Source organism: Formica exsecta, unplaced genomic scaffold, assembly GCF_003651465.1.
Source record: "Formica exsecta isolate Colony F162 unplaced genomic scaffold, ASM365146v1 scaffold1, whole genome shotgun sequence".
Lineage (NCBI taxonomy): Eukaryota > Metazoa > Arthropoda > Insecta > Hymenoptera > Formicidae > Formica > Formica exsecta.
Genome location: NW_021848337.1, coordinates 80,587 through 93,764, shown reverse-complemented (window position 1 = coordinate 93,764; position 13,178 = coordinate 80,587). Strand labels below are relative to the sequence as shown.

The following is a 13,178-nucleotide window of genomic DNA, read 5'->3' as shown; positions in this document are numbered from 1 at the left end:
TACAAAAGTTCCTGTTCCATCTCCTCTTTCCCCCTCGGGACGAAGTATATATTATGCCTTTTTCTTAATTCTTTTTTTCCTTTTTTTCTCATCTTTGAAAATCCCGAAAGTCAGTGCCGAGAAGAATATTCCCGCCTCGCTGCCACCGCCACTATCGAAAATGCTGATTTTCGCGAGCACAATGCATCGTCGACGCACTGCGCGTGTTCCGCTACCTCCGCCGCCCCTGCCGCCGCCTGTTCCCTGGCCCGTACCCCCGTTCGTGCCAGCCCTTGCCTACGCGGCATTGTTCTATTTGTAAAATCAATTTGTATCGCTCCTCGATTCAGCCAGAGGCATTAGCTTCCCTTGTACGTGGCAACGCGGCCGTCGAATGTCGGTCGAATGGAGTTGCGGATTGTATTGGCAGCGAAGTGAGAATATTGGATCGCATTGAACCGTTGACCGCGGAAGCTGATTTAACAGGCGAAATCGATTGCTCGCGTCCGCGTTCGCGTAAAGACACCGGTCGTCCACCGACCGAGTGGTATGATCGCATTACCCATTAATTAGGCGGACACTAAGTGGGTATTTTAACGTTGTCCTTCTTTTTGTTCCTCACGGCGCGATCGCAGAAAATTTAATCGTGAGATTATTCGAACTTTTCCAGATCTTATGGAAGCAAAAGTATTGATATAATTAGAGAAATAATTAAAATTGTCAAGATATTTTTTTTACGAATAAAAACCTTGAGTAAAAATTGATTATAAAGTTATGATAATATTTTTGAATATTTTGTAACATGATTCTCTAGAACATTTTGTTTTTATGATATGGACAATATTCCAACAGAATGCTATCAAAACTAGATTTTTTCGCAAAACTGAACATATAACTTCACTGTAACGTGCGCACCGATCGAAATTGCATTCCGAATGTAGACAAATATAAATTCTGAAAATATTTCGTTTTAAATCAGCATTGCGCGGATTAATGGGTCGACGAAACGATCCGGTTTCGGTGGACCCCGATATATCTATAATTTGTAACAGTCGAGTTGCGGTGATGCGAGGCCAAGTTGTTACCGAACAAGGACTCGGAATAGTAGGCATCAGAGTGTCCGTGGACAGGGATTCGCGCTTCGGATTTACCTTGACCAGAGCTGATGGATGGTAAGGATCAATAATCTACTCATACATTATTCGACAATTTAACTTCAAATAATGACTTATACTAACATATATTAAAGAGCTATCAGTTTTTCTTAGTAAAATATAATATAAAAACTGTAATAGAGTGACAATTAATGATGGATTAAAATATTTAGGAATATCAAATTGATCTTATATATCCTCTATTTAAAGTTCTTTGTGAGAAAGTCTTAAATATCATAATTTTGATAATTAATGGTATTTAAGACGCTATTATTTGAAAAACTGATTATCGTTGGTCGATTAACGTAGTGTGCATCTTAATATTATGCATAAATAAAAAAATCCAATATTTTGTCACACGTAAATTAAAATGTCAGACGAAATGCCTGAGTTGGAATAATTATATGAATGTATATAAATGTGATATAAATGATTTTAAACGTGCATTCTGGTTTGCCCCTAATAGATATGGTAATGGATAGTGGAAATTTATATTAATAATTCAACATTACACACACACACACACACACACTCACATACACACGTAGAGGCAATTAGGCAATTCATATTTTAAGCTGATATAGTTATTACAGCAGCATAATATTGTTTTGAAAGAGGGATTTGTGCACGATTATGACGGACATCCATAACGTAAATGATGGATACCACAAACGTAATCCAGATTATTATATGTATACATTACCATCGCGCTCTGAGAACATTTAAGGACATATCTTAAATCCGTATTTATTAATTACTAATTACTCTTGAGAGTAAAACAAATAAATCATGCTATCGAGGATAATACATTACCGGTGAAGAGATCCATAGAAAGAATTATATCCTACCGTTTCCATTGTTACATCCGTTTACAGTTTACAGCGATGAATACATGTGTTGTTCATCGTTGTCATCGTCGTCCTTGTATTAGCATTTGCACAATTAAAATATTTAGGAATATCAAATTGATCTTATATATCCTCTATTTAAAGTTCTTTGTGAGAAAGTCTTAAATATCATAATTTTGATAATTAATGGTATTTAAGACGCTATTATTTGAAAAACTGATTATCGTTGGTCGATTAACGTAGTGTGCATCTTAATATTATGCATAAATAAAAAAATCCAATATTTTGTCACACGTAAATTAAAATGTCAGACGAAATGCCTGAGTTGGAATAATTATATGAATGTATATAAATGTGATATAAATGATTTTAAACGTGCATTCTGGTTTGCCCCTAATAGATATGGTAATGGATAGTGGAAATTTATATTAATAATTCAACATTACACACACACACACACACTCACATACACACATAGAGGCAATTAGGCAATTCATATTTTAAGCTGATATAGTTATTACAGCAGCATAATATTGTTTTGAAAGAGGGATTTGTGCACGATTATGACGGACATCCATAACGTAAATGATGGATACCACAAACGTAATCCAGATTATTATATGTATACATTACCATCGCGCTCTGAGAACATTTAAGGACATATCTTAAATCCGTATTTATTAATTACTAATTACTCTTGAGAGTAAAACAAATAAATCATGCTATCGAGGATAATACATTACCGGTGAAGAGATCCATAGAAAGAATTATATCCTACCGTTTCCATTGTTACATCCGTTTACAGTTTACAGCGATGAATACATGTGTTGTTCATCGTTGTCATCGTCGTCCTTGTATTAGCATTTGCACATGATGGGCACGACATGTATAGCCAGAGCTGAACGTTCTGCGCGATAGTATCAAGACTGCATTGTAATGAAAGGGGGAGGTAGGCGGTGCGGGAACGACTATATCAGACGCGAGGAGGGTATACAGTAATTCTGGCGAGAGAATAATTCTGAAACAGGAAAGCGGAGGAGTTGGGATACTAGACCACATCAAAGCCCGAGCTAATGATGTCGAAAGCTTACTAATTACTCTGCGCAAACCTATGTACCATGCTCAGTTTGTGGCTCTCGGTGCACCGGTCGTCCGAGATGTGTTCGCATATCGACCGTTGCGAAACTTTGTTTCAGGCATTCTCTCCCGATTTAATTCACATTAATCCAACAACCAGAATGCCACACCTATGAGTATGTAAGTGTAATTAATGTTTATAAATATGAAATAACATGCGTGTATTATTCTATTTATTAATGCACTTTTAATATCGTTAATAGCACATTATAACTTACAATTAGACGAATTTGTTGATGCGATCGCGACACATAATAATTTGACCGTGTATTAATATAAACACACATTCTGTTGTGAATTTTCGCGTAATAAATGTTTAATATATGAAGTATCCCTCTTTTTCTCTCTCTCTAATAGAGAAATAAAGTACATACGCACACACACACACGCACACGTACATTGAAATTATTTTAGGGTGGAAGATAATTAATTTCGAAGAATATTGTATATATTTAGTCCCCAAAATTTACTATTAAAAATATATGAAAATTATAGATAGTTTAATGGAAGTATTAATTTTTATAATTAGATTAATATTGTATATTATACTAATATAAGTATATATAGTGCTACTATAAATCTAGTTAAAAACGTGTTTTACAGAGAGAGAATTTTTGTTTCCCGCTCCAACTTTCAGAGAAGCTAGTAATTTTATACGAGAAAGAATATCACTTTATTAAATCCCATAGCGTATGTTTGAACCTGGGTGCAAACTTAAATAACGAAGGGTCTGAAAAATGGATTTACAAAGCACATATAAATAAGAAATCACTACTGTTCACGTCGATAAATAAAATGCATAATGTAATATAATGCATATAATATAATTCTCAAGGAAATTTTAATATTGTACCTTAAATGTAATTATTGTTTCGTTTGATAATTATTCTTGTTACATCAAAATTTGAGATATATATATGGTTTTATTTTACTAATGCGAAACTTCTAAAAAAACAAAAAGATAAAAAATATATCATTTTTTGAAAATAGAAACTTTTTCATTATTCGTTGTAGCATAGATGAATTTTTCTATATGAGGAAAAAGTTTCATATATCTCAAAGTTATATGTACAGTAGCTAAGAATATATGTCACATACTTAGAAAACTAATCAGATGGGATGAAAAAGCTTCCAAGATACGCGTTCCAACTCTAAGGCTTCGTCGGACATTCATTTCCAGATAGTGTAAGCGCACTATCTTGATCGATCTACGTCGGATCCTTACGTAATACCAGCGGCAATGGAGTTCGAAATGCATTTACGTACTTTGATCAGGTTCGACGTCCTGGTCAATGGCGGAGGCGCCGTGACGCTTCAATTCCAACGCAGCCCCTTCAAGCCTCTCACGAGGACCGTCTTCGTACCCTGGAATCAGATCGTCGTTCTGCCACCCGTTGTGATGATCCTCAGCAAGGAAGGCGAGTCGTATAAATCTAACCAACCGCCGAGCCCGGCAGTGGGTAAGTATCGAACCTCGGATATGCATTTACAGGATTTTTTTTTTTTTTTGTTTTGTCGGTCGGTCCGATATATACATGTATATCTCCTCGTGTTACGTGTTGGATCGCGTTACCCATTAACGTCACAAACGTTTCGATAAATGCGCGTACGTGCTCAATCACTTGAAACCAACAAACCCTGCAGGGAAAAGAAACGATAACAAAAAAGCGAATAACTCGGACTTTTCTTTTGCAATGATCTGATATAGTTATTACAGCAGCATAATATTGTTTTGAAAGAGGGATTTGTGCACGATTATGACGGACATCCATAACGTAAATGATGGATACCACAAACGTAATCCAGATTATTATATGTATACATTACCATCGCGCTCTGAGAACATTTAAGGACATATCTTAAATCCGTATTTATTAATTACTAATTACTCTTGAGAGTAAAACAAATAAATCATGCTATCGAGGATAATACATTACCGGTGAAGAGATCCATAGAAAGAATTATATCCTACCGTTTCCATTGTTACATCCGTTTACAGTTTACAGCGATGAATACATGTGTTGTTCATCGTTGTTGTCATCGTCGTCCTTGTATTAGCATTTGCACATGATGGGCACGACATGTATAGCCAGAGCTGAACGTTCTGCGCGATAGTATCAAGACTGCATTGTAATGAAAGGGGGAGGTAGGCGGTGCGGGAACGACTATATCAGACGCGAGGAGGGTATACAGTAATTCTGGCGAGAGAATAATTCTGAAACAGGAAAGCGGAGGAGTTGGGATACTAGACCACATCAAAGCCCGAGCTAATGATGTCGAAAGCTTACTAATTACTCTGCGCAAACCTATGTACCATGCTCAGTTTGTGGCTCTCGGTGCACCGGTCGTCGAGATGTGTTCGCATATCGACCGTTGCGAAACTTTGTTTCAGGCATTCTCTCCCGATTTAATTCACATTAATCCAACAACCAGAATGCCACACCTATGAGTATGTAAGTGTAATTAATGTTTATAAATATGAAATAACATGCGTGTATTATTCTATTTATTAATGCACTTTTAATATCGTTAATAGCACATTATAACTTACAATTAGACGAATTTGTTGATGCGATCGCGACACATAATAATTTGACCGTGTATTAATATAAACACACATTCTGTTGTGAATTTTTGCGTAATAAATGTTTAATATATGAAGTATCCCTCTTTTTCTCTCTCTCTAATAGAGAAATAAAGTACATACGCGCACACACACACGCACACGTACATTGAAATTATTTTAGGGTGGAAGATAATTAATTTCGAAGAATATTGTATATATTTAGTCCCCAAAATTTACTATTAAAAATATATGAAAATTATAGATAGTTTAATGGAAGTATTAATTTTTATAATTAGATTAATATTGTATATTATACTAATATAAGTATATATAGTGCTACTATAAATCTAGTTAAAAACGTGTTTTACAGAGAGAGAATTTTTGTTTCCCGCTCCAACTTTCAGAGAAGCTAGTAATTTTATACGAGAAAGAATATCACTTTATTAAATCCCATAGCGTATGTTTGAACCTGGGTGCAAACTTAAATAACGAAGGGTCTGAAAAATGGATTTACAAAGCACATATAAATAAGAAATCACTACTGTTCACGTCGATAAATAAAATGCATAATGTAATATAATGCATATAATATAATTCTCAAGGAAATTTTAATATTGTACCTTAAATGTAATTATTGTTTCGTTTGATAATTATTCTTGTTACATCAAAATTTGAGATATATATATGGTTTTATTTTACTAATGCGAAACTTCTAAAAAAACAAAAAGATAAAAAATATATCATTTTTTGAAAATAGAAACTTTTTCATTATTCGTTGTAGCATAGATGAATTTTTCTATATGAGGAAAAAGTTTCATATATCTCAAAGTTATATGTACAGTAGCTAAGAATATATGTCACATACTTAGAAAACTAATCAGATGGGATGAAAAAGCTTCCAAGATACGCGTTCCAACTCTAAGGCTTCGTCGGACATTCATTTCCAGATAGTGTAAGCGCACTATCTTGATCGATCTACGTCGGATCCTTACGTAATACCAGCGGCAATGGAGTTCGAAATGCATTTACGTACTTTGATCAGGTTCGACGTCCTGGTCAATGGCGGAGGCGCCGTGACGCTTCAATTCCAACGCAGCCCCTTCAAGCCTCTCACGAGGACCGTCTTCGTACCCTGGAATCAGATCGTCGTTCTGCCACCCGTTGTGATGATCCTCAGCAAGGAAGGCGAGTCGTATAAATCTAACCAACCGCCGAGCCCGGCAGTGGGTAAGTATCGAACCTCGGATATGCATTTACAGGATTTTTTTTTTTTTTTGTTTTGTCGGTCGGTCCGATATATACATGTATATCTCCTCGTGTTACGTGTTGGATCGTGTTACCTATTAACGTCACAAACGTTTCGATAAATGCGCGTACGTGCTCAATCACTTGAAACCAACAAACCCTGCAGGGAAAAGAAACGATAACAAAAAAGCGAATAACTCGGACTTTTCTTTTGCAATGATTTTGTTAAAAGAATTTATGTAATTTATATTATCGCTTTTTTCGCGTCTGTTATCCGCGTATATTCTTCGCAAAGTATTCGTTTCCAGAACTGTTCAACGTGTGTGCCGTCTTTGTTCCGTCCTTGAGTGTTATAGATTTTTGAGTTTCTTATCATTTATGGAGTACAATATAATAGGCTTCCCAGGGATTTCGATGGGACTCTTTAGTGAGCATGGCCCGTGCTTGGAACATGATCACGAAACGTTACGACCTATTATTGTTAGCACATGGATGCCTGAGAAAATTGGCGGTTTGCCTGGAAAGAGCTTGGTTTTTGCTGAAAATCAGGTAAATTTCTATTTCCGAAGCGATTTAATATAATTATGTTATAGTAATTGCATTAACCAAAATAATATCGTATTTTGATTCTTCTGCTGTAGGATAAAAAATTTTATACAATATAATTACTTTTTTTAAAAATAGACTAACCATTTTCGATATCTCTGAATAGAGAAAGAGCAACAAGATCTTAAGATAAATAAATGCCAAATCACAATTTTTATACGGTGATGTATCGCATTAAAAGCTAAAAAAGCACCGAAAAAGAAACAATTCACAACATTTACGACAATTGCAGCACTGCGCATGACTGCTTTAACATTGCGATAATTGCTAAACATTGCTTGCAGATTGTGCAAGAAAGCATCGCTATTCCGGGTTCCAATCTTCACTTGATGTATCAAAGCAGCCAAGCTGCGGGCTATCTCTCTACCGTGAGAATGCAACTGACTGGGCCGTTCATTCCGAAATCGCTGACGCACGTACACGTACACGTAGAGATCGAGGGTTCGCTCCACACAAAAACGTACGAGGCCGACCCGAACTTGACGCACACGTTCGCTTGGAACAAGAGGAACGTTTATAAACAGAAGGTGTACGGCGTGGCGCAAGCGAGGATCTCGATCGGTTATCAGCATTCTACATGTCCGTCAGTGATATGGGAGACGCAAACGGCCACTCTGCAAGGATTCGACGTCGATATCTCCGATATCGGCGGCTGGGGACTCGACATCCATCACCATTACAACTTCCACGAGGGGATCCTGCAGAAAGGCGACGGCTCTACTCTCCATTTCAAGCAGTATCCTCGTACTGTGAAAGTGGTGATGGGCACCGGTCTCCAGAGAACCTTGGTATGCCAAAATTGCGATGGACTTGCTAAGGATGCCAGACTCCTTACGCCGGTAGCGCTTGCCAGTGGTCCCGATGGCAGCATATATGTCGGAGACTTCAATCTCGTGCGTAGAATCACGCCCGAAGGAAAAGTTTACACTGTCCTGATTTTAAGGTAAGTTTCGAAATCTTGTGAAATTTATATAATGCAAATTGATATTTAATTTTTTTCAAATCTCTTGCAGCGCGACTCAAGTAGCATATCAGTATTATTTGTGCATCTCGCCGGCTGACGGACACTTGTACATCAGTGACCCAGAGAAGCATCAAATATTGAAAGCTCTCTCGCTCGAACAAGTCCAGGATCCTAGTATCAATATCGAGCCCGTCGTTGGAAATGGCGAAAGATGTATTCCGGGTGATGAAGGACATTGCGGTGACGAAGGTCCGGCCATCCATGCGAAATTGGCTCATCCCAAAGGTAAGGGAGAAATTGAGATGTGCTTATATCACTATCTCGAAAGACACTTGTATCATTAGAACAATTTCTAATAATGTTACAAAATTACGAGCATATATTTCCGAATAAAAAAGATTACAAATTCAAAAGCCGCTTGCAAAATAATTCATAAGATGTAACTTATATACTGTGATTTATAGGAATTGCAATTGCGGCCGACAAAACGATGTACATTGCCGATGGGACAAACATTCGTGCGGTTGATCCGCGAGGTATTATACACACGCTAGTAGGACATCATGGTCATCATAATCATTGGTCACCGGCGCCCTGCATCGGAGCCATCCCTGCACACCAGGCTCAATTACAATGGCCGACTGGACTAACCCTGAGCCCGCTGGACGGATCTCTGCATTTTATCGACGATAGACTAGTCTTGAAACTCACCAGCGATCTGAAAGTGCGCGTAGTTGCTGGTACACCTCTTCATTGCACTAGCAATGCAAATAGCAATAGTAACAGTAATGCAGAGCTACCGAAATTGAATTCGTCGATGACGACGAACCTGAAGAAACCGGATGAAGTGCTCGGATCGGTATTGGCTGTCGGGTTTAGTCCAACCGGTGAACTGTATATAGCGGATCGCGATTCTCACCGAGTGAATTCCATCAGGATTGTTGACTCTTCGGGGAAGATGTCACATTTTGCAGGTCAACAGCAGGAAAGATTGCGCGGCCAATGTGAGTGCAATAACACCACACCTAGTACTAAAGATATGGACGCGTGCGCCTGCACAGATGATACTAGCAGCACTGAGACACTTTTATCGTCGAATGCTAAGTTCATTGCGATATCCGCACTAGCGGTTTCGCCGGATGGTATCCTGCACGTGGCTGATCAGGGCAGTCTTCATATCTTGGCTCTTCAACCATACCTTCCGAATCATGACGAGAGCGGAGAATTCCACATTCCGTTCCCGCCTTCGAATGAAATCTACGTATTCAACCGTTATGGCCAACACATCTCCACGAAGGACTTGACATCTGGAAAGACTCGTTATTCTTTCTTGTACAGCAAGAATACAAGCTTCGGCAAATTATCCACGGTGACGGATAGTGCGGGCAATAAGATTCAGTTTCTACGAGATTACAGTAGCGTCGTTAGCTCTATCGAAAATACTCAAGATCATAAGTCCGAGTTGAAGATTTCGGCGGTTGGATTTTTGGAAAAATTATCCGAACGCGGCAGAGCAGAAATTGCTTTGGGCTATGATGGCTCAACTGGTTTGCTTACCAGTCGTTCAGGAGTAAGTTAGAAATTTCTATTTTACTTAATTTTATCAATAATGTGGATAAAACTTGATCGAATAAATATATTTATATTGTTTTTCTTCACTTTCAACCATGTGCGAAAATATTTTAGAAATTTTTTGACGAATAAATTATCTGTTATTAAAAAAACCAAGTATATATTTAGTCTGTACGAATGTACTACGAAACAATATGCAATATCTTATTATGAATTTCAGGGCGATGAAACGTATATATACAATTACGATAGTTTGGGACGTGTCACCGATGTGATACTGCCAACAGGCGAAAAACTGAAATTATCATCGGATTTATCTGACGATGAAGGTTTATCGGTTAAAGTGTCTGCCCCATTGCAAGCCTTATCAAAAGGTGACAAACAGCGGTCCATAGAGTTTAAGATGAAGAACGAGAAGTCGAAGATGTTGACAATTACTGACGGTATGTATTTCTTTAAATTATTTAAATATTAGACAAATTATTATTAGATTATTTTCATTTTATCTATCATGCCTAATCTCGATACAATATATTTAAATCTTATGATTATTATTAAGGGAACTTATAATTAAAGAAAACCTATAAGTTACTTAACTTTATATAATTTCGTATTTGCAGGCACTAAGCTCATGAAAGCAGTCGCATTTACGAATAGCAGCCTGGAAGTATTTCTACCTGGTGGCGGTAGAATATTGAGTGCGGCTACGACGAAGCATCCGCTATTAGAAGCAGCTTTGCCGGTGGAAGCAGAGATGTTGCCTATGTGGAGCTATCAATTGATGTCGCTGGGTGAATTGACGAACACCATGACGACGACGTATAATCTGGTCGGCGATGTTAGCCACCCCCAGCAAACACTCAACAGAGAGATCTGGGTGAATGATACCCGAATGATAGGCGTCGAGTTCGAGCAAGCATTTAGCCGCGAAACATTCTATGATAAAGCGGGAACTCCGTTGTTGACGGTAACCTTCGACCTGGCTGGTCTACCCTTAGTCTGGCAACCGCATGAGCAGGGTCATAATCTCAGCATCACCTACGATCGATTCAATAGAATTGATAGCTGGAAATGGGGTGCTTCCGACGAGTCGTACGGTTATGACCGACATGGGCAACTGGCAGAAATCACCAACAGTAAGGACGGCACGAAACGATACACTTATAATGATTTCAATATGCTGTCGAAAATCACGCTCGCCAGCAATAGGCAGTTTTCGCTACAGTACGACGACGACGGTGGATTACGACACATTATTCTGCCATCGGAAACTAAACATTCGTTTTCCTGTCAAGCTTCTCTCGGTTTTCTCAGAGTGACGTACACTCCGCCTGGCAGCACCAGAGCCTACTTGCAGCATTATAGTCATGATGGAAATTTGCTGCAAACCGTGTTCCCAGGAGATGGAGCTCGTACTGTCTATAGGTATCACACCTCGGGTCAACTAGCGGAAGTTGTTCATGGCGATGGCAAGAGTGAAATCAGATACACCGAGAGCGGGCTACCTTCTGAGGTAATACACTCTGAAAGAGACGTGGAATACAAGTGGGATTATCAATATAGTGCGGGTCTCCTAGTAGAAGAGCGTATAGATTTCGGCGCCAAGACTGGTCTGAGCAATGCCAAATTTACGTTTGAATATGATTCGAATTTCCGTCTGATTGCGGTACAAGGTAGAATAGGCGGGCAGACGTTGCCGCCACATACCATGGCTTATAGTCCGAGATCAGGAATGCTGGAGCAGATCGGCCAGTTCAAAGTGATGAGACCACAACCCAATGAGACGACTGTGCTCGATGGCACAGCGCTATTTTCGCGCACCACAGATGATAGATTCTTGGAAACTCAGGTCACTGTTACGATTCATCGAATGGAGGTTTTCAGGATGGAGTTCACGCATGATTCACGCGGCCGCATTAATCAGACGAGAACATATACGCGCAATGTCGCCGTTAACACGTACACCAACGTGAAAAACTACACATGGGACTGCGACGGTCAACTGACTGGCGTAGAGGCACAGGAACCCTGGGGTTTCAAGTATGATGCGAACGGCAACATGTTATCACTTACATATCGAGGTAACACGATCCCGATGGAATACAATAATATGGACCGAATTGTTAAGTTCGGCGAGGGCCTCTACAAATACGACAATCGAGGTCTAGTGGTGCAAAATGCGAGGGAGGAAAGATTCAATTATAATGCCAAAGGGCTTCTTGTGCGCGCTACCAAACGCGGCCGCTTCGACGTACGATACTATTACGATCATCTAGATCGCCTAGCCACCAGGAAGGACAATTATGGCAATGTTACGCAATTCTTCTATAATAATCAGAAACGTCCACACGAAGTGAGTCAAATATACAGTCCGCGCGACGGTAAATTGATGTCGTTGGTCTACGATGATAGAGGACATCTTATATATGCACAAGTCTATCGGCACAAATATTATATTGCCACCGATCAGTGCGGTACGCCCATTATGATCTTTAATCAATATGGAGAAGGCATTAGAGAAATTATGCGATCGCCTTATGGTCATATCGTTTACGATTCGAATCCTTATCTCTATTTACCGGTTGACTTCTGTGGCGGACTTTTGGATCAGGTAAATAAAAATTGCATGTTCATTACACCTATACACACATGTAACTTTAGAAATATTCTAATAAAATAAAATATTAATTAATGTACAAATGGCAAAATAAAATATGACAAAAAGATAATGATAAAATTTTCCACACACATACATACATTGAAAAATCGATAATTTCAAAATTGAATATAAATGGTATCTAAAGTTTCGTTTGCCACATTTCATATTTTAATGTATAATTGATTTATAGGTCACGTCTCTGGTTCATATGCCAAACGGGAAGGTTTACGATCCGCTGATAGGCCAGTGGATGTCACCGCTCTGGGAAAATGTTTTGGATCGCATAAACAAGCCGACACATTTACATCTTTACAGATTTAACGGAAACGACCCTATCGATGTCAGACATACGGACAGACCGAGTCAACCAACTGGTAAATTTACACTGACAATATGAATCAATTTACATTAATATGTACTTCATATCTTACATATTTTTATATTTTCC

General features: G+C 38.6%; 1 protein-coding gene across 3 annotated transcripts in view; it reads left to right on the top strand.

The window, feature by feature from the left end:
* The window catches only part of LOC115246078 (teneurin-a), a 486,292-nt gene that overhangs the window by 467,909 nt on the left and 5,205 nt on the right, over positions 1 to 13,178 (top strand). For all 3 annotated transcript variants that reach the window (XM_029824669.1, XM_029824678.1, XM_029824687.1), the window contains 9 exons: positions 1,032 to 1,151; positions 4,394 to 4,578; positions 7,327 to 7,478; positions 7,820 to 8,478; positions 8,549 to 8,784; positions 8,964 to 10,069; positions 10,292 to 10,514; positions 10,692 to 12,682; positions 12,921 to 13,104. In XM_029824669.1, the coding sequence (XP_029680529.1) occupies positions 1,032 to 1,151; positions 4,394 to 4,578; positions 7,327 to 7,478; positions 7,820 to 8,478; positions 8,549 to 8,784; positions 8,964 to 10,069; positions 10,292 to 10,514; positions 10,692 to 12,682; positions 12,921 to 13,104 (4,856 nt within the window). The remainder of the gene's footprint in view (positions 1 to 1,031; positions 1,152 to 4,393; positions 4,579 to 7,326; positions 7,479 to 7,819; positions 8,479 to 8,548; positions 8,785 to 8,963; positions 10,070 to 10,291; positions 10,515 to 10,691; positions 12,683 to 12,920; positions 13,105 to 13,178) is intronic.